We start from the raw sequence: 26712 nt of genomic DNA, 5'->3' as shown, positions 1-26712 counted from the left end.
ACTGAACAGTTTTATTAGAACGATCCCAATATGACAAGGTCAAATGAAGCCTTTTATCAAGACTTATCAAGGAATTCATGCAGAGGCCACATGCCTATCTCAGATAAAACAAACTCTGGAGTGTAGTACCAAGAGCTTAGTAAATACGATACACTTCACATATTCCATCTGATATTTTCTGATATATGAGCATCTGTACAGTCAAAGATATACCACCAAAATACAATTTTTAAAAAGTGGCAGATTTAATATACTGAGTAAGGTATTTTTTTATGAACATGTCATGCTCTAAGTAGTGACATAAGGGATCGGGTCCAGAACAAGAAACTTAATAATAAAGGCAATTCCTAGTCACACCACTTTGCAGTGTAGCTTTAGGAAAACTTTCCAGGAAGTACTGGAACAATGAGTCATTTACGTGCTGAGCAACAGTCCCAGAGGTTTGGTTTTACAGAGCAAGACAAACAGCTTTAAAAGAAGTAATCAGAAAGAAAAAAAAGAAAAAAAAAAAAGGAAAAAAAAATCCTCCAAGACCTTCCTATCTATTCAAAGATTGTAATACATTCATCTTAGTCAGTACTTACTGCTGCATATACTTCAAACACTACCAGCTTTGTTTTACTGCATTTCAATCTCACATGACCAAGTTCCCCCCAAAAAAGTCCTAAAGCTATTGCATCATTGTTTAAAGGATGGCTTTACAATAGACTCAGCACTGGGAATTCAGATGTACTGAAAAATTAAAAAACAGGCTGAAGCACAGTAAGTAATCTAAATATCATTTTTCCAGCACGTTGGTCATAGATGGATTTTGTTCTGACAAACCAAGCAGTAATAATAAAGAAGAACCTAGGAAAACAAAACATTGCTTTCCTATTAAAATTTTAAAAAACATACAAACCGACAAACAACCAAATTCTGATATTTTTCCACTGAGTTTCTTTGATTTACAAGACAAAGATATTATTTTTTGCATATCCAAATGAAACAAGTGAGCTCATTTTTTTTTCACTCACCTTCTGAAACCACCAGTTATGGTAACTAAAGCATCTGGTAGAAACATACACACAGTATTCTTGACAATCAAGCTTACTGCATCCGCTTCTGCCTTAGATACACAGCTAACAAGGTCCTCATAGTAGAGAAACCCTGGAAATCAAAGATTAAAAAGTGCTGATCACTCTGAAATCATCAAAATCTATGTAGTGTTAAGTAAGCCCAGTGTGAAATATATAGTCACCTCTCACCAGGAAGTCAAGCCACTTAATTTGCACTAAGGGCAAGGAAATCCTAGCTAATTAGAAAAATAAAGAAATGTGTGGCTGTGAATCTGAATCTATAGGTTTGTTTTAGAACATGTTATGTAAAGGAACAAATTTCTATCTTCACACCATTCCTACAGTCAGCCTCCTACCTTGGATTTGATGGAATCACATGCAGACGTTTCTTCCTCAGTTCATCTTCTTTGTTGTAATTTTCATATATTACATTGTTCTTACAAACAGCAGTTATAATAACATAGCAATCAGAGTAATAGTAATAGTATGTGTTCCGACTTGATGAGATCCTGAATTAGGAACCTGAATTATTCTTGCTTACCTACTAGTTCCCATCAGTGGCATTTCTGTATGTACCACTTTAAAGAGAACTCTTCCTGAAACAATGGGCTCCTACGCAAAAATGGCACCAGAGGATTAGTGGGTATGTAAAATATTGCAGCTTTCTTCATGCCTGATCAAAGTCCTTATATGAAAAGAGCCCAATTCTGCAGCTTGCTTCAACAATCTGAGATAATATATGTGTAAAAGAAGAAAGAAATGAAAGAGCATGCCAATCCAAAGGATTCTAAGCTGCAAAAATCAAGTTACATGATGATAATGTAATACTTTGTTTTATTAATTCAACAGATTTTTTTTTCTTTAAAGGAGTTCCTTTACTTAGAGAAATGGCACAAAAAAAAATATATTGTTTTTTGGACCAGCAACACTTTTCATCTATGTTAAAACTCTGAAGATAAGATGTACCAGGATTATAAGGCAATTTTGCAAGTATTTATCACAGATCTTTATTTCTGACTAGAGTAGAGATGCACTGAACAACACAGGCCACCTCTTGAAAAGCAGTTCTGTTCTTTTCTATTGTTGAAGTTTTTTTCACAGCCTGTGCAATAATGGTCCATTAATGGTTTTGTGTATAGAAACATTTCATTGGGTACCTGTTCAGGTTATTTAAAAAAAAAAAAACAAACACCCACATTCACAGCTCTTGAATGCCATCATTTTTAGATGGCCCTAATATACTAAATATTGTTTTAACCTAATAAGTTAATATTCAAAGGATTCTGTGTCAAGAAATTGAACTCACAAATAAACTGTGCTACCACCACCTCCTTCTCTCATGTTGTCACAGTACAGATACTGAGTTTTTAATGGCACTTGCACCTTACCTGCTCTCTGCATTTTTGACAGCTTCAGAGTCTTGTCAGCTTTTACCTCTTCCACAGTTCGCAAACCCATTCTGAACCATTTCTCTGATGTCTTCACTCCCACTCCAAAGACTGAAGTAAATTGCTAAAGTCAGTGAAAGAAAACACATTTCAGTTATGTCTGAAAGAGAAGTAAATTAACAATGAGTTGCTAACAAGATGGTTTCACAGTGAAAAGAGTGGGCAGATTATATCCTACACTGAAGATTAAAAAAAAAAGAAAAAAGAAAAAAGAGAGAGTGTACTGCAAATACACAGATACAGCTTCCTTTCTTTGCATAGTTGTATTCAGCAGACAATTGTTTTTAAGTGTAGGTAGTTCTCATTAAAGTGAAATCTACACAACAATAAGGTAGCACACCCAGCATCTTTATGTAATTTAGCTAAAGTTATGCATTCAGAGGTTTGAAAAAAAGACCTTGTTTCCCTGGAAAATTGAGACATACAAAGAGAATCATAAGGTAGCTGAATAACCTCAAACCAACTTCATATGTTAGGAGGTGTCTCAACTCTGTTCACCCAATTTGACTGAAATTACAATTTATTTTTTTGTATTTTATGCACTACAAGCTATCACTTGTACACATGAAAGTGGCATCTCTGCACTCCCGAGAAATAGGGTAAGTTATCACTGATGTAAACCATTGATGTATGCAGTAGATCAATATCACAGATAAACAGCAGTATGAAAAACCCTCATGCCTGCTGAATGCATGCTCTTTTTCTTCACTTTGTCTGTATAGAAACTCTCAGTAGTTTCTTTTATGTAATTTAAAGAATAGCTATGCAAGATGTGAATAGCTGCCATTTTCCACTGAATCTACAATCTCTGAATTCCAACCTTGCTATTTTGTATTTTTCTAATTATACTAATTCTTTGGAAATAATTAAAGAAAAGAGTGAAAATCTAGGGTAATATTAAGAATACATTTTGAACATAGCGGATGAAATTACCTATTCTTTGTCTGAAACATGGTCATTTATGAAAGAATGATTCTAAATACTTTGATCGCTATCTTTTAATTTGTCTGCCTATACTTCGTCCTCAAAAGGGCCTACTACTGGATTCAGAACTATTCCAAGAAACTTAATTAACATGGAGAGAGAGAACTTAAAGTGGACTTCAATGCTGTTGCTTAAATTTTTAGGAAAAAAATAATATATATCTTCCATATATATATATATATCTTCCATAATAAAATCCATTAATATTCATTATCAATTTGAAGGCACTGCTGAGTGCAGTGTATAACAGACAACACGTTTCTTCAGTGGCATACTTGAATACCAATTTTCATCTGGTAAATGTGAATTCTGTCAAGTTGTTCTCTGCAACACTTCCATAAGGAGGAGAACTGACCATGTCATTCATGTACCCTATATCTGAAACACAGATTGCATAATTTATTTCAGTGGATTAATAACAGCAACATTGTGACCAGCCGTGATCATTAAAGTCATAATGAGTAATTAGCAATAGTTACTAGAATCATGTTAAAAACTGAAAATTAGGAATTTGCTAATAATATGAGATTCACCTTCACTTACCTAGATACACATTAAAAAATAGTTGAGATAAACTAGCTACAGCCAGTTTAGACAAATGGTCAAGGCTGAACTCGGCTAAAAAAAGATCTATATTGTTTTTTCATTATTCGGTGTATGAAAAAAGGCATAAAACATATTGGAGATAACATATCCTCTTGCAGGATTTATTCTACACTCCAAAGACATTTTCCTAAACTCTGACATACAATATAAAATTGTTGATCTTCAATTTTTACTACCATTAATAAGTAGTTCTAGTTCCTGAATCCTGCTACATTTGAGAATCCACACCTCTTTTCTGATCATTATTACTGTATATGAATGTCCTGTCACTGTTATGATTCAGAAAGAATGGAAGTGCCTTTAAATAGCTGAAGCAAATAATACAGGGGGGAATTAACCAGTCCCACTCCTTTTATTCCCCTCATGATTGGAGAATATTTTTAAAAAATGGGAATTGGGAAATGCAGTACTTATTTTCTAGATTTCCTGTAACTATGCAGCAATGTGGCCATGACTGAATCAACAAGATGCCTGACAAAGAAATATCGCCAAGGCTTTGTTCTTTTGCTACACACGAAAGAGAATTAAAATAGATATGAATAACCTACTTAATTCAGTATTCTCTTAATACCAGAATGAAATGGTATAGTACTATCACAATAAAATAATGAGGGAGGAAGTAATGCTAAAACAAACATTGTATTACAGAGAAATCAAGAGAATGCATTACATTTGTTTTAAGGAAAAGATCAAGCTTAAGAGCAGCTATGCATGCATCATATTGACTATAAAGTTTGCTGATTTCACAGTTATTCCATGTTCTCTTTATTCAGTATCTATTCTTTATTTCTATTTGATGTTCTTTAATTATACAACAGAAGGTTGTAAGGAATTTACTAATCAGAAGGAAATATACTGTTTTCAACAACAGTGACAAATCTCAAAGATTTACCTTAAATGATTTGTATCGTTCATCATTTAATACATCTTTAGCTCTAGAACTCTCTCCTTCTTCAATAATCTCCTAAACAGATAAAAGTATTACTTTTAAAATCAAGATGTAATAAAATAATCTAATGAAAAGTCTTATTGACCTGTAAAAACATTTAGAGCAAATTTAGCAAGTACATTGCTTTATTCCATCAGAATGAAAATCTGTAGTCCTTTCTGAGACAGAAAATTACCGAAGGATGAAGGAGAAACTTAGACCACAGAATGAATTTCACAGTACTTATTTACTCGTACATTTACTCGAAGATGAAGTAGAAACTGAGACCATGGAATATATTTCACACTGCTTATTTACTCATAAATTCACAGCCAGATATTAGATATTTATCATAAGCTACCAATGTGTTTCTATGACAATTAAATTTCATTATTTGCTTGAGTTTACTTCTCTTAACAGTAAAAGTATTTTAAAACCAGATTTTTGTTCTTGTTCAGTTTCTTCAATCTCTCTGATAAAATAGGAAAAAATAAAACAAAGAAAATGAAAGAAAAAAAGACATTTTTATAATAACAAAAAGTCATTCTACTTTCTGTAGGGTCATAATTGAATTCCCAGCCCTCAGGTAGTAGGTACAAAAAGCTCTTCAGAGGCTACGTTCTTAACTGGTGGAGTGAGGCAGAACAGAAAACAGAGTGAATCACAGTACCCAGCAATGACCTCTGCAGGCACTGGAGACACTCTGATCAGCGCCTGTTGCAATAACAGTACCTGAGATTTGGTGTCCTGAAAAGGCCAAGAATTAAAGAAAAAAGCAGGGAATTCTCGCAGTTCCTATAAGAATGTAAAGTTCATCCTTCATCTAGATAAAAGGCTCTAACGTGATTCAGAGCAAGTTAGGATTTAACATTAAAGTACTGAAATATTTACCAGTTTGTCAAAAAATTGTATTTCCAATAAAGCATTCAGGTGAGAAAAGTGATACTCCCAAGGGTAGATGTAATATAAGCAACAATATTACTATTAAACTGTCACGTTCAAATCAGAGTGGGTCCTTAAAAACTGCATACAACTCTCACACTCCACTATTTGTATTTATTCATAATTTAACTTTTATTCATAAGAGAACGCATTCTGTTTCAGAACTTTATGTTACTATAAAAGGATTCAAGGAATCACTGAATTCCTTGTATCAAGGGTAACATATGGCTACTAAAGGAAACATACAGTTGAGTAAATGCATACAAATACCAATTCTGCATTCTTTGACCTCTAAAATTAGATCTGAAAAGATTATTGGCTGCAAATGCAGAGCTACGTTACCTCAATAACATCTCTGACTCTGTCCCCCATACAGGGCAACCCCTGTATATCTTTCATTCTGGTTACTGGAAATGGAAGAGATTTCAGCACAGAAGCTGCTCTCAGAAATTCCAGGCAGAATATTTCATTTTCTTTGAATTCATAATTTTCTGCTATTATCTCAAAGGCATCCTGGGAGAAGGGAGAGAGTGGAGTAGAAACAAAGTTAGTGAAAGCTATTCAATACACTACTTAGAAGGGTTACTTTGTACGCTAATTCAAGAAAGACTTATTTATGATAGCGTGAAAAGATGGAGTTCATCACTAAAATTCAGCATCATTATATAATCACTCTAAGATAAAAACTTCTAAAGGCTTCCAGCTGACTAGAATCTGGAAGACTGAGTTCTTAATGAAGCCTTCCAAAAAAAAAAAAAAAAAAAAAAAAAAGCCTCATTTTTTTCCAAAGCTGCAAAATTAAGTGCTCTCTTCTGAGATTTTCAGCGTACCATCACCAGAAGAGATCTGGCTGTTCATAATACATATCTAAAATCCCTCACCTGGTGCTTAGGGATGATCGTGTGCACCATTCAGATGGCATTGGACAGGCTAATTGCAGACCACAAACAAACACTATTAGGAAGCCTTCTGAAGCTCCTGCATGGCAGTCTTGCATCCCAGCAGGAGATCCCATTCTTTCTCTTCAGATTATAGAGAGTAGCAAGCTGATCCAAATCTTGAAAGCACCGTATATCCTGCTATATTTACGAGCTGCTGAGTATCCTTCCTGCCTTGCAGCTTACTCCTGCTCATTCTTTAACCAATAAGACATTACAAAATAATAAAGAAGTGGCTGTCAGTGTGCATCTGCCTGCAATTACATTTCACTGAGATGTATTTAAAGTAGCTCATCAGAAAAGTTTTAAGAATAACCATGAGTAATCATCCTATGATACAGATACCAGGAGAGAGCAGATGAATACTAAAACAATGACCGAAATGAATAGTAGGAATGGAAAAGATTAAACAGATTTTTCCCACCCTCAGGTAAGTAATTAATCAGTAATTAAATTCACCTTTGTACTGTTTTAAAAGTCTTACATTTTACTTTGATTTTTCTTGTTGCAATAACATGCTTTGTATCTGAAGATAAAGTCACAGGCCCTGGGCATCCCAAAATACTACGTGCATAATACTGCCAGGTGAATTGGAGTCAGTTCCAACCCCACTCACTGCCATGATGGCAAACCCAGTGAAGTGATTCCTTCGTTACATCCAGAGTTGAGAATAGGATTTCACATCATCAAAAGAATGCAGCCTGATGCCACCACCACACTTGGGCTACTATCTCTTAGATAATAAAAACAGAAAACTTATAAAAATTAAATATGCTTTTCACAGTGAGCGTAGATTGTTTACTTGTTATTTTTAATTCAGTTTGGTGAGTTCTAGAAAAACAGATCATCTGACACAATGTTTTTCAGACTATTAATAGTATGGTCTCAAAGTAAAAGAAAGGCTTCGCTTTGAAGAAAATGCATCTACTTGACCCTAGAATCCACAGTGCTTTCCTCTTTTATTTTTTTCAGTGCTACCATGATAAAGCACTCTGCATCTTCACATCTGTAGAAAATGCTATGAAAATACTAAAGCAGGTATTTTACTGAAAGTTTGCATTCCCTTTACTGGTAATTTATTTTTATTGTTCACTGGATCTTTCTGTATTCCCAGTTAGTACACAGTCAACCAACGGTACTTTTGCATCCAATTTATCAACTAATTTGTGTGATAGCTATTAATAAGACATTAATGAATAAGCAGATCTGTTCTCAGGCTCCCCTGTTGAAATAGACCTTTTTTTCTTTTCTCCTATAGAAGAATATTCCAGACAAATCTATTTATTTTCTAGAAAGAGCTCATACATGCAATTCTCCTCAGCTGGTTGGTTCTAATGAAGACTTTCCTGAAACAAATAGGGTTCTGCTTTCTGAGTGAATTCTCAATAATAAAGATTGTTAAAGAAACAAGACTTTGTGATTAAAGAATTAAGTAGTCAAGAATCTCTAAAGATTGGTCATCAGTTGTCCATCTCACCTAAGGAATCCTCCATTTATCTGCACACTTATTTGGCAGCTTAATAAGTGTAGAACAATTCAATTTTCTTAACAATTCATGATAGACATCATGGGAAAGAGAGCTGTTTAGTAAGATACACAATGTGGGAGTTTCTTTGGCTATCCCTCTGCAGAGCAGAATCAAAAGGCATGCAGTGTTTCTTATGATGTTGTGTTTATTTTGTTTGTGTCTTCTTTCAAGATCTTAATCTTTTTAATCTTTACCAGTTTCAAAGAATCTTTCCTACTATTTTGGAAAATATATTTGTAGACACTAGTACTTCTAAAGTCACTACTTTTCCTCAAGTGAGGTTTACATTTCCACTCACAAAATTGGTTGGTTTTTTTCTGTTCTCTTTACAATGCATGCTCAAGAGCACACGAACACTGAAGAAAGGAGTGACTTGCAACAAATATCTCAGTATAGGTTGACACTCATTAACCAGGGATAGATCCAAAAAGTCACAGTAGCCACCTCCTTCTAAAATAATCTATATAAACACACAAACAGAAAACAACTCTTGTAAGCACTTGTTCAGCAGGATGCAGTAATGACAGACTAGGAAAGTCATTTTCTAGATTAGGAGACTTGAAAAGTCTATGTAAGTGTCTTCGCACTCCCAACAATAGTACTAAAAGAGTGGGCATTTAAACAAACATATTCTACGCTAAAGAATCAACAACGGTGATAAATTTGTCTGTATATACCAGTAACACTGTTTTATAGAGGTACAAGGCCTTTTCTACTGGTGTGTGGACAGTTTTTCTGAAAATAAACCATACCATTTTACTCAGAGACTGTTAACAGTCAGTGAGAAAACATAATCAAAGCATTTTTATTATTCTAGTTTTCATTATTGAATGTTTTCATGCCTTCGCAAAGCTCATTAAGCTATTTTAAATAAGCAATTTAATACTACTGAATATGCATTATTCCCTGTACAAAACACTGAAAGTACTGCGATTAATTACAAATCTGCCTTTTAACATAAAACTGCTTTTGAGATTCTTTTTGATAAAATCTTTTGGCTTTAAAAATAATATATATATAAAATGCAAGTAACTGATCTCCAAGTGGAGTTACAGCCTATTCAATGCTTTAGTACACACTGCATAATATTCCAGGTGGGGAAACCACATGCAATTCCTACATTAGCTGAGACAAAGCTTGCAGTATCACAGAATCACAGAATGGCACAGGTTGGAAGGAATCTCAAGGACATATAATTTAACTATTATATAAGATATATTTTATATATACAACTCAATATATAATATATAACTCATTAAATGTATCTATGGTGATATAAAAAAGAATGCCATTATACCTTTATGTTATTCTAAGCTTCAGTACTTTAAACAGAAAGCACCTTGCCAGCTTCTTGATCAGTTAGTTACGTACTCAGATTAACAAATACTAGTTTAAAAAGGAAACTAAATTTCCAGGACTTCTAAATGTGGAGAATTTTCATAAGCTCTGCAGTTTTCTGTAGAGATTGCTTTAATTAAATGTGAAAGATAGCTGAGCTACATTTCAGTTTTTTATTATTTTGAAAGCTATTCATCAAAAATCCATCTGTGCCTGAAGCTGAAGTATGTGTGAATGAGACTTTGGCTATGGAAATATTTTGGGACAGAATGAGCTTCCAGATAAATACTGGTCAGATGCAAAAGTGCAAGAAGATTTTGATTAATTACGTTAAAAGAGACTGGATGTGTTTTGACATAAATTTTGAAGCTTATTTAACATTTATTACTTAATTCTTAAATATTTAAAATGCCATAACATGAGTAAGAAACTGGCACAAGTAAAAGGGCACAAAAAAATTAGATTATAAAAGTTAGAAATTCCAGTGGAATCAAAATACAGAACAATGTTGTCAACTAATAGATTGGAATGATTCTAAAAAAAACCAAAAAAAAAAAAAAAAACACAAAAATTTTAGTGTTGCTGTTTTCTGTCTCCAGAAGCATTTTCAACATGAATATCAGAGTGCATGAGACCACTCACATTTCAGGAAAGCAAACATTTTTAATAGTTCCAGGTTATGCTTCATAATATCCTTCTTCTAATGTTAAGGCTTCTAGATCAGTTCCATTGCTACCCGCAAAATTTTTTAAGAATGTGTCTAAAATTTATGTAAAGAGACATTTCCATTATTAAATTGAAAAATACCAGAGGGAAGATATATTGAAAAAGTATTTTAAATCTAATCTATTTTGTAAGTAAAGCATTACAGCCTCATGGGCACATCACTTGTCGTATTTCCACACCTGTATCTACTGCTCTTCTGCCTTGTGAATTTGGAAAGTTCAGACCTCCCTGCCAGTGTTTCCCTTGCTATGTTTCATTTACTGTTTTCTGGGGCTGTGAAGTCTCCGGAGCATGAATTGTCTTCTACATTGTGCAGCATCCCTTATAAAAAAAAGGCCCCTGTCTTACTTGAGCCTGCAAGTGCACTAATGAAAAAATATATATCATACTACTGTAGAGGTGAGCTTAATCTGCTGAATATTTAAGTACACTAATCAAAAAATAAAAGAAAGAAAATAAGAAATCTCACATTATACCTTAACACGTATACTATTATACTAAGAGCAGCAAGTTGACTGGAATTACTTTTTCTCTCAGTCACTGTTTAACTCTTCAAGTTTATTAAATAATTAGCAAACTGTAGGATGAGTTCTAGTTCTCAAAGTTGCTGTTGCCCATATTTATTCAAAGGTGACCAAAATGATTTAAAGGAGATTTTAAATGAACAAGACATTCAAATAATTTTCTTTTAGCTTTCTCCAGTGTTAATTTTAATTTCAAGAGCCAAATGGAAAAGACATGGAGTGTTTTTGTATACCTTTCATACTAAAATAAATCATTTCAAGTACTTATTTCAAGAATTTAAAAATCTGAGTCAACCTGAAGAATTAACAAAAGCAATTTCCATATAAATTAAACAGTCCATTTTGTTTCAATCTGAATTCTTCTGATTTTTCTGAATTGAACAGAAAAGCCCAATACTTGCTCAAGTTCAAAGATTTTACCATGTCACTCTATATACCAACTGGATAAACAAAGAAAATGAGAAACACAGAGTAACAGAAAAAGCATTATGTGCATTATAATGATATTACTTTATTGAAGTAAGCTATGTCAGTAAGTCAGTATGTGTTACTTAGAGTGTATTCAGTTGGTTTTCTACCTACAGAACTCTCAAGTTCATTAGACTTTCCTGAGGTTTGGCTTAAAATGGAATAATAGCAAGTGCTTGATTTACTGATATAACTGATATGTACTTCTTTAGGTACAAAAAGAAGAGAAAATAAAATACAGATTACTTTTTTCTCTAGCAAAATGGAAAGAAAACCAAGCAACTTTCCCATGCTAAATATTTACATTCTCATTACCATGAGTAACAGCCTATGCAGAGTAACACTCAGAAGCATTAGCAATAAGCCTCAGAATCACAGAACCATTTGCCTTTGACTTAATTAGTTTCTTCTGTAAGAATTTGATTGCATTTTCTTCACAGAAGAATTTCTTTACGAAATTTGTCGCTGCCTGGTATTAATATTCAAATCCAACAACCCCCCTTGGGCGAACCAGAATGACTCCATTTGTTTTACCACAAGAAAATACAGCACAGCCACTGAGTGTATATTTTCAGCAGGACAGGAGAAGAATGGCTAGCTATTTACAAAAGAAGCAGAGAAGAATGTTATAATAATATTACCAGAGAATAGCATTAATGTTTAAGGCAAACCTAAAATAAAAAAGTTATGGTACAAACTCTGGGTGAAATGATTTGCACTTTTGTTTTACACGTTTATTCATCTGAACAGCTACAGTCCAAGCTACATACTCAGGTGCACCTCTAAATCATGCAGATCAGTAATGCCATGGCAATATGTACCAAGCTGTGTATCATGAGGCCACAGTACGTGTGGCACAGTGACACAAAAATGCATGAGACTAACAAATTAGAGAGAGTTTGCTTTCAATGAACTGCCACACAATGCCACATTCTTGTCCTTCACACGTTAATTTGACATATTTGATCTACTTTTTATACAGACAATGGGATTTGCAGCACTATGCAAGGCTTGAAAAAATAGTTTGGGTTGGGACTTGCTCCATGCAGAACGTAGTCATGAAAACCTACACCATTTTTTGCCAACCACTCTGTAGCTCCTTCCATGACATAAAATTGATTTGCTGCAACCTTCTGTAAGTTCTTCCTTGGATCTTACACTATAATGAAACATGAAACAGCTGAACATAGAAAATATACGTGTACTGAATCGTGTCATTGTCCTTGTTTCTCATCAAATCTCACTGCCATTTGATTTTCATAAGTGTTATTTTATTCTGAAATATACAGTGAATTTACTTCCAATATAAACTTATCACTAATTGCAGTTTTATCTCCAGAATTAAAGTCTCCAGCATGTTTCTCCCAAGAAATTCAGTGCCCCACTGTATGCATGTCACTGCCATATTAGCAACTGTTCTCTTGCCCTTAAAAAGATGTCAAAAGTAAATACTAGTCTTTCTCAAACTTAACTGCTACTCATTGAAAAGAACTTGATACAGAGCACCAGGACAAAGTCCAGAAAAAGAAAAATCAGTGAGTTCACCCAAGAATGCATAAGCAAATAATACCTTTGTGCCCCTCTACTAGGCAATATCAAAACCCAGAGTTTTCCAGCTAACAGAAGAAAACAGAAAATCTCTATGAAAATTGAACTCGCTCTCTCAATTCTGTCTCACAATATGAAGTTGTTATAACAAAATACTATCATCAAAACATAATTCAAGACTGATTGGATCTAATTTTCAGGATGTACAGCACTGAGCCAGGAAAAATCTGTCATTTAATGGTTGGCTGCCCACAGCATATACAAGTGAATTATACCAACACTTCAGTGCATTTGCTATGAGCTTCCACTGAAAAATCTTTTGGAACAATTTTACTCAAGAATATGAATCACAGGTTTAATACAAAAGCCACAAAAAATGGGGGGAAAAAATGGAAGCCAAAATCCTGTGACATTATGCAGGCAAACTGGCAGGTCTCCAGGGAATGGGCAAACTGCTGCAGTTTGCTGCCATTGCAAGCTTTGGTGAAGAAAAAGAGCAACAGTCCTAATGAGTTACACTATGACTCTCTAGACACAGATGCTAAACAGGTATTTAGACACTATCAACTTGTCCAGTGACACTTCCAGAAAAGAAATACTGCATGAACTCAGAACAGTTCATCTCAAAGTAGAAGGATGAAAAACTGCCATTTTTGTCACTGCAAAACCTAATTTCCACTCAGATTCAGAACTGTTTGATATCAAAGATATCTGAAGAAAGTCTCAGCTTATTAGTTATTGAACTGCACTCCTTCTAATGTGTTCAGCTAAATTTATTCATCAAATGCAAGTTATAATCTGACATTAAAGTTGCTGAAATTATAAACCTGAAAGTAATGTTGGGACTGCCTCTCTGCTGAAACACAAGCGTATTCAATTAATCTGTTGCTGTTATCACAGTTTTCCACTGAAGTTTGAACTGAATCTTGGACTATATTCAGGAATTCAACAATGTAAAGACAAGCCCTATAACTCACCAGACTTATAGTACTCAATATCTGAAAACTGAAAAAAGTAATGTAAAAACTTGGAAGTAAATTTTCTTTTAGTACCCAATCTCTTAATTTTTAAATGTATCCTCATAAAATGAATGTAATTTTCCAGATCCTTTTGTGACCAATATCTTAAAGAAGTAAATATCACTACACCTTCATATCCTATAGGAGCGGCTATTGTACATAGTTATTATTCATCACAATTATATTTTTCATCTTCTGAATGAACTGACAATGTTCTAAACTTCAACAAAAAGCCATTCACTTTCAAAAGGACTACTACATTCCATCATTTTAAGCAAGAGTAGAAATAAAGCACTCTTCATTGCCATGTTTTACAGAACCTTTAGGCCATATTACATCTTCCACTACAGCAGCATGAACCTGATTTTTGTAAACAGCAAAAAGGAATGACTACTTTCAGAAGGTTAAACAATAACAATAATACACAACTTTGTCTTTTTAAGCAGGAGGCAAAACACACTAACCAAGAGCAGCAGTTTTGGTAATGCTGGAATCACAGAAGTTGAAAGGGACCTCAATAGGGTTTCTAGTCCAAGATAATAATAAGTACGATCAAATTCTGATCAAGTTGCTAAAAAAGGAAAATTTTTGATGAAATAGCTTAGTCCACTTCTGCGCTATAAGTGCTATTATATAACTGGTATACTTGATTATTACTTCAAAGAAACACTAGAATATAAAACTCAGGTCAATTTTGAACTACGCATTCCAGATGAAGACATTTTGGAATCATTCCTAGATTTAGTGTTAGTTCCGAATTCCCAGGGCTCTTTAGTATTTACATCGTAAATGTTATTTATTCTCAAATCACTGTTACCTTGTGCTACTCTTTTTATCCAAATCTTATAAATATTACTAATTTGTATGATTTGTATGTACATATAGTCACAAAAAAAATATAAATTCTAGCATGACAGTTATAAACAATAATTAAATAAATAATAAAACTAAGGGAGATTAAGAGGAGTTTTGTATTATTGTTGAAGTATATGCCAGATCTATTCAAACTAAATTACACCGGAGACTGTGAAAAATGTTTCCTATTGACTAGTGACTGTCTCCAAACAGTTGGTGACAGTCAACAGGAGCCATTACGCACAATAACTTAAGAGTTTAGACCACACGACCCAGATTCTTTGTGCGTACTGAAGAGTGTAATGGTAAGAGCATTAAATAAGATATATAGAAAGTTTTAAATATCCATTTAAATGAACAAGGTATTTTTTTTCTTTTCATGTAAAAGTAATTATACTAGTCTGTTTTCATAACTAAGAAACTGAGGAAATCTGAAGCATACACTTAAAATTACTGAATATTTAGGTAAAAGAGAAGGGAACAAAGAAGTTATGAAGTATTATGAATTGACCAAAAGCAATATTTGCTTATCATCACTTCCATCTTATCAAATAAGATGATAAAGATATTTTCAGAATATCATTCTATCATTTGTTTTAAAATATATATATATATATATGCACTTACGAGCTAATTGTATATTTAAAGATTCACAGTATTTTCAAAAACACCCAATGAATGAAATCAAGCTAGCACTCAATTTTAACCTAAATATGGCAGAATTATAACTTTCTTTTTTTTTCTTTTTTTTTTTTTTTTTGCTACAATTGTGTTTTATAACTCATGAATTTGATGAGGATATCATAGATAGCAGGGATGTATTAATTATTTTACTTTTTTTTTCTGTCATGGAAGAAACATTACTTACTGTGAATTTCTTGTTGCAGTTATTTAATGTTGTCTTCCTTTGACACGAGTACTGGGATACTTTGCTTGCAGTAAATGCTGACACTTCAGATTCAGGTGTTTTCAGACTAGGATACTGCCCTGCTTGTTCCTATTAAGAAAACAATCAAATAGCTTAAAATGCAAAAAAACAACAACAAAACAAAACAAAAAAAACAAACAAAACACCACACACACAAAAAAAAAAAGAAACAAACACCACATTAACTGAGACTGAAATATATAGCTTTTAATTCAGCTAGAGAATAATAATGCTTACCATCTTCCTAGGAAAAATATTTAGTGTCATGTCTGCTCCACTGACATTAAAATTTTGTCTGTTGATTACCTGAATTTTTCATTCATTTTTCAACTGTGGTCAGTTCTTGCAAAGAGTTTTCAATGGCACTACCATTCAACTGCAGTAAAACTGAAAAACTACAAATGTTTAGAAGTAGATAAGTTTGTAAGAAAAGAGATATTTTTTGAGAAAACAGTAGATTATTTGATAGAAAATCAGGGATGTTACTCAGAGAAGGAAAAAAAATGTAGACAATTGACTTTTTGATCTATATATTCAGTGGTTGGAAAAAGACATACTGACACAACTCAGACATTATTTTCAGGTGTTCACCTGAACAAAGAAAAGGTGCCAGGTGTGAAATCTTACATGGGAGGGTTTTAACTACCAGGCCACTGTGTTCATTCTCTTTTCCCCTAATTTTGTGTCATGCAAAATGCACCAGGGTCAACATAAAGTCTGTGGGCGATTCACCTCAGGAGACACTGTAGCAAGGTGCAAAGGGAATTCTGCTGAAAGTTAGGATATGCAGAGTCACATCCCCACTGGCAAAAGAGAGTCCTCAGTGTGCAAGTGTCCTGATCCGTGAGCAACTGGAAAAAGACAACCTGGCAGCAGCTTTTCTGATACTTTATGTGACCAGTATTTTAATTCCTTTGCTTTCATAAGAAGTACTGAAATCTCAAATATTTTGAAAACTCCCAAAGTGTTCTTAGGACTTCTGTAGGTTTCTTGCTATTTGTCATTTTGTCTAAAAAGATTTGGCAGATCTGTCAGAAATATATTTTATTGTATTATCCAAAAACCACAGGGAAATGGTTCAATGAAAAAAAAAAATTCACACAGATACACTGAGAAAATTTTCACCCTAACAATTCAATGATGGCCCCTTTCTTCCCTTTATCAAAAGCAATGCAGGCATAAAGATAACATCTATGCTAGGCAAATCTTTAAATATGTGCATGCGCCCTCTACACACACAACATATAATTTCACGCTAAATTGCCTTTGTATTTGATTCAGAGCGCTTAAATAATAGTATTCACACACACAAAAGGCACATGCTTGCACAGTTGAAGGAGTGCTGAATTATACGGCAGTTTTCATAGTAAACACTGAAAGGAAGTTATTTTGTGTGTAAGACCAAGATGGGTTTCAGTCAGAATAAACAAGACTACTCATCTACTCCAGCACACCTTCATGAATTATACTTCACAATTGATTTTAAGTCATAAAGCTACAACTGATTACTGCTTGAAATGACAGCATCAGATGAAAAGACTGAACAGCATTTTACTAAATTGAATATATAATAAGCTATTATTTTCATTAATACCTAGACACACTAGCTAAGAACAATAGGCCTATGTATAACATTACCTGGCTAATATTAATTGAGAATTGACAAATGAATGCAGTAACTATGTAGTTAAGAGGGTGATAGACTAGCACAATCATCCTGCACCTGCCCTAGCAAAGATAACCAAGCATTTTTCTTACTTAGCAGTAGTTATGCTTCTTGATTATATAAGATACTCAGGCTAGAAACTGACATAAAAAAGGTCTAGCAATCTGGAATTACTATAGTTTGATTTGTAAGAAATATTGTGATGCCTGATTGAGGACCACAGAGATGATCTCCTATCATCAGCAAACTAGGAGGTATATTGCTTATTGGTGGGAACAACAGATGGGAGAATTTGTATACATTATAGGACATCCCTAAAATTTAGCCCAGGGGAAACTATAGCATAATACAAGCAATCTTGGAAACTCACAATACCTCAAAATAATTGGTAGTATGGATGAGGAAAAATACAAGCTTTCAAAAATCATTTTTATTTTTTTTCAAATAACTCCAGTATGTTAAAGAGATATTTATGGTAAATTACAAAGGGACACACACTGAAAAACATCCAAACAGGTAGGCAGATTTCTTGCTAGATGCAGTCATTGTTTACACCCCATGTCTGGGCTGCTATAACTGTGGACAGAACTGGCATTCCCGCACAGTGACATTTCCCGCATGGCAGAGGCAAGAAAGTCAGCATTAATTTTTTATAGTAGACAGGCTTAGGTGCAAAATTAATCTTGTAGGGGATTACTTTGCTTTGTCAACACAATTTAAAAACAAACAAACCAACCAAAAACCAATTGAAATATAACAGAAATAACAATGAGGGAAAATGCTGCAGCAGTGAATAAGTTGTACAGATACTACAGGCTGCATCAGGCCCCATTATTCAAGAGCCAGCAGCTTTGTGAAGTCCACACAGCATTGATCAAATAATAAAGTCTGCTGATATCCAACATTTTATGAAGATAAGGCAGCTAGTTGATAAGTTTCTTTTTATTTTCTGGAAATCCAAACTTGTCAGTATGAAGGATTTCTTCCATTAGTTACAGCCTCTTCTCTTTCACGGGGCAATAGAGTGAGACACACAGGAAAATGTTAAATGTGAGTTGCCTGACACATGATGCAGCAGGGGATCAAAATACGTGGTACCTTTTCCTAATAGGTAGGGAGATCCTTTGTTAAAGGAAATAAATCTGTTTGCCTTCCAAATAAAATGAAAGGGAGGTGGGGGGGAAGCTGAAGAGATAAGAACAAATTTTTGGGTTCTGAGTGAGGAAAAGTCAAGGAGATTTTAAGCACAGAACAGCCCCCAGGGCTGGTGTGGGTGCCCATCACTGGGTTTGTTTTTGTTTTTATTTTAAATCAATCTGAAAGCTTCCTCTCTAACTCTTCCTTTTCTATAACCTAGGAAGCAGCACTACCTTACAATACTGGAACGACCTCACAAATCCTTTGTTTCCTTTCAGGTTATTGACCAGAATACCCACCTGCTTGCAGTGGATTTTACACTGCAAAACATAAATAAATAAATAAATAAATAATGCAGCTCTTTTTGCTCAGTGGGGCAAAGACATTTCTCAAGTAGAGAAATATTTTTATTTCCCTTTGAAGAAGATGGTCAGATACCACACCGTGGGGCCTGAAAAATTAAGTGGTGGCTATTGACTATAAAAGTCAACTGTTACTGAATGAACCACCAAAGATTCAGAACAGCCTACATTTGGTCACCTAGCCTTTTATACTATATAAACCATTTGAACACCTGAGCATCACTCCAATCATTCACAATCAGAGAAAGGTGTACTATAGTGACAATTATAATTAATATATTAGTTAATGGTCTGTAACACTGACTTCATTCCCCTTGTTTTGCATGGAGAAGGACATGTCTTCTCCACAGTGCATTAAAATAAGTGTCCTGAAGGAAAAAAAAACCTTCCAAATAGTCTGCTACAAGATCTGATAAAATCTCATTACTATTGATATTAATGGAAATTTTTACCTCCAATTTACCCGTAATGAAACTTCATCCAACTCATTCACTTACTGTAATTCATTTCTTTTATTTCAAAACCTTCACAACAGCCTGAGTTAAAGGTTTGTTAATTTACTTTCATTTCACATTGTACTAAACTGACACAATGGACCAGATTTGTCTTCAGTGAAAATCCAGTTAAGTTAAATTATGTATAAGCTTAGCCTGGTACTTAAAAAGAAAATTAAACTTTACTTCAGTCCTTCCATCTTGAAGCAGAAAAATAAAATCACAGTATTAAAAATAATTTTAAGTTTGCTGGAATTCTAGAATCTTTTCTATTCCTTCCTTGATTGCTTTACAAAATTGTTTATTACTTAACAGTCACTGTATAATTAAGACTGGTTTAAGAGTTCACATTATAGTTGTCATTAACTTGCTTATTGCACCACATATTTATTAATATTTAATCTTAATATTTTAATAAAAATAAAAGCTTACACTTGCAGAGCCAGAGTTAAAGTACTACAATGGTCTGCTCTAGCAGTATTCCAAAAAGACATTTTTCTATTAAAGAAAACTTATCTCAGTTATTTAAAAAAAAAAAAAAAAAAAAAAAAAAAGCAGCTTTGGGATAATTTGAGACATTCTGGAGAGAGACAAAGGGAAAATGATATTTGAAATGGGACAAATATTTCCTGAGAAATCTGAATCCATAGGTATTTAAGAAGGTGTTTTAGATTACTTTTAAATCCTGATGTAAAACTTTCAACAAAAATCACAACATTCCAGTCATGTTTAGGATTTGTTTCTTGTTTAGAGACTTCTTTTCATCCCCAGTTTTTGTATTTTTAAGAATTTTTTCTGTGAGATTACATAGATTTGTTTTTGTGTGTTTTTTCTTGCTCTGTGGTAATTACCTGAGTATATTCTCCCTTCAGCAGATTCACAGGAAATACTGCAAATATACTGCAAGAATCCTTAATTGTAAGGATTGCAAAAATAAACATGTACTCTGTCTTATGGAATTACATTGCATTGGAGAGCGACAGCTCCATCTGATGTATTATTTATTTTTAAAGTGTTATTAAACAGTAACTCTTAATTGCAAGATGCTGGGGAATAGTTCCTGGCAATTAAAAATGATCGAAGAATTATTCAGAAACTACATTTTATGTTGGTGAAGGGTGATGCTTATAAATCATATTTCATATTTTAAACATTAGGATGAAGAAGAAAACAGGGGGATAGTGTTGCTTAATATTCAAGCATTCTATGCTTAACAATAAGATACACTGTACACGCTTCTCTGGTTCCAGCATTCACAAGTGTTCCCACTATTATTTTGCAACAGGGTCATCATTCACATAGAGCCTAATCTAGATCCTCTAAAATCAGCAAGAATCCTTCACTTCAGAGAGAGTTAGATCATACTTGCAACTCTTCTGATGCATAAGGTACTCTTCTTTGCCAGTACATCTCCATTGGTGTGAGGCTCAAGTGGTTGTAGAACAGCGGAAGTCATCCATCCTGGCACAGCACAGGGCCTATTTCTCAGCCCAGCAGCACCTGATATTGTCATGCTGTGCACAGTATTCATGGGCATCACTGGACACAGTTATTTACAGTCTGTACTGGGGATATTGTATATCACCATTTCACACTATCCTCCAGTTTGAGAAATTAGAACACAATTTTGTCAGATATAGATCAGAGTAAAATGTATTGTCATTCAATGCTTCAAGGTCAAACGCTACCAAATAAGCAGCCCCAGATTTGCAATAATCTCCAAATTGCAGCTCAAATTGACAGATAACGCAATATAATGATACCTTTATTTCTTATCACAGTTTTATGCTATGGTGCCAAAATTTTAATACATGTCTGCGAACTGCTGCAGCCCTCACAGGTCCCTAAACAACCACAGTTACCTGATCATTTCAAACAGCAAAGGTTTTCTTCTTTTCCTATCATTTTGAAGATGCAAAGTATTCTAACCAGGAGGCCATTAGAATTAGAATACATTCCTCTCAAAGGGACATTTACTGTGATGTTAAAGTGTTTGTGGAAATACCACAAGCACCACAACAAAGCACACACTTTATTGATGGATGCTCCCCCTTTAATAGCACCCCTGTTACAGGAATGATGGATATAATTTCAGCTTGTAACATGTGAGAGCAAGTAACTCCGCACTGCCAGACAGAGGTTTGGATGTTAGAAAAGGCATGGCAGGTCTTCCTCTTAATTTGCTAAAGCAGTGTCATTTAAATAACTCTATGAAAAATGTATTAAGATTCTAAAATTGCATTGCAATTCAATTTTTTATGTATATATGTTAAATAAATAAATCACAGTCATTCACTTTGAACAACACTGCATTCACGCTACATTTACACCCATCTTACCACAAGGCAATACTTCATTTCTGAATCAACTGGTCTTCCCATTTCCATGCAGGCTGTGAGCCAGGAAATATCCAATATTTCAAATCTGGAACTGTCACCCACAGCTTGTCTTTTCAGCCAGTCCAGCACCTCTGGGTAAGAGTTGTTCTCAGCCACAATATGAGTGACAGAGTCACTGTCAAGAAATACAGAAAAAGTAGTTTTCTTCCTGAATCCAGCAAAACACTGCTACAGAAATGCTATTTCCATGTTTACCTACCATGCATTTCCTGAAAATTGCTGTATACATTTTATGTTAGGTTGTGGGAAGCAGATGCATTTTCATATCACAATATGTCTATTGCAGTTGCTGAATCTGCTTTGAGGAAAGACTTTATCCTGACAACACCTATAAGTGCAGTATTTTCTTTCTTTAGGCACTACGGTAAGATACCATCTTATTACTCATTTTTGCAACTCTGAAAATATTTTGCTTGCACAAGCATCATTATAATGAAAAGGCTTCTTTTACAGTACCTGACAACCTTCCTCTCAAGATTTCCAAACAATGAAGGAAAGCTTCACACACTATTAAAAAGGCTGTTAACAATCACTCTTTAAAGCTTTGCACCTGGTAATATTTCTTTGAAATTTATCTTTTATGTACTTGCATTAAGCTCTTTACACATAACAGAGTTAAATCTTACAAATTATGTGCTCGCTCTTCTTTGCTACTAAGATGTCAACTTCTTACAAATTTGATATCCTAGATTTGTATAACATTTTCAGTTTGAGTTACTGTTCAATAAATTACAAAGCAGTTATGTGGACACTGACTACAGTAGCACAAAGGTTTTTACACTATGTTCATTTTGATGTATCAGAGTATCTTTGTAAAAAATGCCATCATAGTTTATTATGAAAATGACATTGCTCTGCGCTTTCTACCAAGAAAGAATGAGAGCATAATACATTCTGGGAACCAATAAAATGTCTTAGTCTGTCCCCATGATAATTACTAACTTTATTAAACCTCTAGACACAGCTGTAGAGCCATAGCACAGAAAAGTGTTACCATATAACTCTCTCTGATGAAAAGATAAATAATTTGTTGACTACGCTATGCTTTAGAAATAAGAAAAATGTCATGGCATAGCAAAATCTCTCTCTTCTGCCCAGTGTATTTTGATGTGAAAGACAGCAGATCTAGGTTCTATTACTTTCTATTAAATACATTTTTTTATTATTTAACCCTACTAGGTCCTACATTAAACTGTAATATCCTTACTTGAGTGAAAAAAGAAAAAAAAAAAATTAAAAAAAAAATCAGAGATATAAAACTTCTGCTTCCTGTGGTTTATTTCATTTTATATAAAACATCCATATGTAATGTGTTTGTACCAAGCTACAGATCTGGGAACTTTGCCATCACTATGCTTGCAGCAGCTGTTTAGCTGAGATGCACCAGTTTCCTCTGGTACCTGTACAGCCGTGCTTTCCTCTTGGCACAGAATGTAATAAATTTAGCATTTTCTCTTGCATTTCTAAAATAAATAAATAAATAAATCAAGAGTTAAATAGTTCTGTTTTACCTATTAGCAACTAAGTTGAAATTAAACACAGCACTTGAGTTGCATACAACTTGCAGAAAGTCTTAAGCACTAGCAATAAATAACTGTGCCAAAGCAGCCCACATAAACCCTCTACTCCGTCCTCAGATTGTTAATAAAGGATATAGAATAAATCAGTTCATTTTATTTCCTGAAAATTTAATTAATTTTGTATCAGATGCTAATTGCCTATTTCTGTTTAATACCAACTTGGAACGTACTATACAAATCATTTCTTCCTTCCTCGGTCTTTCTAAGTTGATGATACTAAAAAATCTGTGGAAACAACTTTTTATAGGAAAAGCCTAGATGCATACTATGTACAAACAGATGCAGAGATATATCAATACTTTGTTTTCTTTCAGCTTTTCAGAAAGCCTATATAACTATGCAGGTTTCAGAAAGCTGCATAATGATATAACTAGTGCTCATGAAAAGCACTATATGGAGGAAGGATTCCTTCAAAATGAGTAGGAATATCTAAGCACCACCATATAAACCTACCACTGGATTATATCTTCCATCTGGAATGCAGCACCTACAGTGTTTCATTCCTAGGCCTTTCCTCAGTAGTCTCCCAAACTGTACTAAAGCCTGAGCCAGTAACCACAAACCTCACAGAAAGGTATTACTCAGAGGAAGATCGAATAATAGAATTCTAGAGATGTTGTAGGGAAATGCCTCTACAACAACTGCATTTTTCATCCCATATATTTATTTTTCATTTCAGGAACTGGATGTGGAATTTATAATAAAAATTACCTGAATTCAAGGGGTAAACAAATAATGTCTGATTTAGGCCAGGTAGAGAGATTTCATTGTTTGCTTGAAATTACACAAATGCACAGAAACGAATCCCATAAGAAACATTCTCATGCTCAAAATTTACTTTTTTTTATTTTCATCATGAGAAACAGCAGACTGAGAGGGGCAAATGTGTTAGAATTGTCAGCCCTGAGACAAATTGGAACCATGAATTTTTGAGGTATAAACAAGAATTTTTGCTAGTGTTTGTGTTCTTCTAAATCTCTATCCAGAAGATAGCAAAAAATGAATCACACTTTTGTAACATAGACTGAAAACTGAAACATCATTATAGTGGAAAGAGCAAAGTATATCCACAGAATGTATAGGCAAATATTTCAACAGCAGTCATTCGAATTAATGCATTTACTGCATTCAAACATTTCAAGCAGCATCACTACATGTTTTTTCTAAGAATATAAACATTTTCCTACCTTAGCTCACTTTCTACTCTGAAGCCTTTCCTTCTTGCCAGTTCCATCAAAAATGTCCTTCTGGTCATCCCCATCTTTCTCTGCATAATAAAAATGACAGGCTTATTGAATTTTATTTCATAACAACAGGAAAGTTTTGGGGAATACATTCCCTTCTGCCTTTTCCTCTGGGAGACTACAGTTGGAGGTCTGATCCTCTCCATGGTCAAAGCAGAAGTGTTTTCACTTTGGTAAAAGGAAAGCTTTCAGCCAGGCAGCACCTGTATCTAAGGTTGCCACCCACTGAAGTTATTTTACTTTGTTTCCCCTCTGAAACCAAAAACAAATGCTACATAAGCAGTAACATTGCCAACTATCACCTAAGACTACTGGGACAGAACTACTCCAGAGAGATGAAAACTATGGCTTAATTCCTTAAAACAGACATTAATCTGTGAAGGCTTCATCTAAATAATAATAATCATGGAAAAAGACTGTTCAAAATAACAGGCGAGATCTTCTGCTCATTTAATTGCACAATTCCATTAGTTCTGCTTTCAATATTATTCCAAGGCTTACTTTTAACAAACTGCAGGGAACACTGATTTTCAACATATTAATAAAATCTTCCTATCATTTCTTATGAGCCATTTCTTAGAATACATCTTAATAACAGTATACAAAAATATGTTTTAGAACGTTAAATCCGTATAGTTGTTACATCTATGTAATTAAATCTTTTATTTAAAAATAAATAAATAAATAGAATCATAGAATGGCCTAGGTTGAAAAGGACCACAGTGATCATCTAGCTTCAATCAGACCAGACTGCCCAGAGCTACATCCAGCCTGGCCTTGAATATCCCCTGGGATGGAGCAAAATGGAAATAGAGAGGGGGGGAAAAAAAAAAAAAAAAAAAAAAAGAAAAAAAAAAAAAGTCTCTTAGGAGAGCAAACAAGTAACTTTTGAAGTGAAATTTACAATAAAATAAATTACTGATTTAAAAATACAGTATATGAAGACAAAAAGAACACATTAGAGATGAGTTTAAACATAGCTTTGGCACACACTGCTGTCAGTGCTTTCTATCACCTGATCTGGAATTCATTGCTATCTGCATCAGGATCAGCAGAGAAAATTATTCCCTGCTTTTAAGCACCCAGTGACCCCCTAAGTACAGAGGAGATTATGAAGGCTACATACCTGCGCACCCTGTTCTAGAGCAAGCAGTATTGGTCATCAGAAAACTTCACTAAAATTTATTGCAGACATGCTTCTTCAAGTTGGATCCATTTAGATATGACCCTGAATTTCGAACAGCACAAAGTGAGTGCAAACAACCAAGTTTAGAGTATGCGCATCTATTTCAGCACAAATACTACTTCAGTGGTAAATAGCCCCATTTCTATGTCAAGTTGGATTTTTATTTTTACTGTAGCAGAGAATTTAGATTTTGCCAGTCCTTCAGAATGTGTCAGAAATGTTATATCTTGCAACTCTCATTGCTCATGTTCAGCGGAGAAGCAAGGTGAAAAATCCTGCCTAAGTCAAGTCTATCAACTTTATTTTCAGTCATTTTACCATGGATGGATATAAAACCTGAGTTGTGGAAAAATGACTCAAAACCTGTTTCCTGCAATTATGGCCACAAGTTTAAAATTAAGTTATAAAAAGTACTACTGACATTCTCCCAGCCCTATAGCTGATGCTGTTTCAACTGTTATACTGCTGATGTAAAGAAACAGTTTTCATCAGAGTAGAAATTAACCACCAAAAATTAATACAGAGCTTTTACCTCTGAGGTCTTCCTGAGGCCATGAAAAAAAACATTATGTAGTTCTGTACATAGACTAGATTCCATTCATTTCTCTCATCGCCTAAGGATAACCCAGAAGCCAAAATATCTGTTCCTCTTTCTGGTTCATAACATTAAAATAGTCAAAATAAATCATCTCAAGGTTATTTTTTAAATTATGTGAGATATTTTCATAGAACTAGAAAATGAACAAGCAGACTTTAAGAGGCTTAAGCAAAAGAAGCAGAACAAAAAAATAAATTAGTATTGATGG

General features: G+C 34.1%; 1 protein-coding gene across 2 annotated transcripts in view; it reads right to left on the bottom strand.

Moving 5' to 3' along the window:
• Nucleotides 1-26406, bottom strand: part of DNTT (DNA nucleotidylexotransferase) — a 76732-nt gene extending 50326 nt beyond the window's left edge. The window contains exons 1-8 of one of the 2 annotated variants that reach the window (XM_032445538.1): nucleotides 25847-26406; nucleotides 24664-24743; nucleotides 21837-22011; nucleotides 15779-15907; nucleotides 6309-6479; nucleotides 4989-5060; nucleotides 2447-2570; nucleotides 1017-1149 (exon numbers count right to left, since the gene is read on the bottom strand). In XM_032445538.1, coding sequence (XP_032301429.1) covers nucleotides 1017-1149; nucleotides 2447-2570; nucleotides 4989-5060; nucleotides 6309-6479; nucleotides 15779-15907; nucleotides 21837-22011; nucleotides 24664-24737 — 878 coding nt within the window. In that variant the 5' untranslated portion in view covers nucleotides 24738-24743; nucleotides 25847-26406. Of the gene's footprint in view, nucleotides 1-1016; nucleotides 1150-2446; nucleotides 2571-4988; nucleotides 5061-6308; nucleotides 6480-15778; nucleotides 15908-21836; nucleotides 22012-24663; nucleotides 24867-25846 lie in introns of those variants that run through there. The other variant, XM_015867283.2, reaches the window with a different exon arrangement.
• Nucleotides 26407-26712: the final 306 nt, after the last annotated feature.

Source organism: Coturnix japonica, chromosome 6 (genome assembly GCF_001577835.2).
Source record: "Coturnix japonica isolate 7356 chromosome 6, Coturnix japonica 2.1, whole genome shotgun sequence".
NCBI classification, from domain to species: domain Eukaryota; kingdom Metazoa; phylum Chordata; class Aves; order Galliformes; family Phasianidae; genus Coturnix; species Coturnix japonica.
Note: the sequence above shows the minus strand (reverse complement) of the source record. Positions and strands in the feature narration are given on the sequence as shown.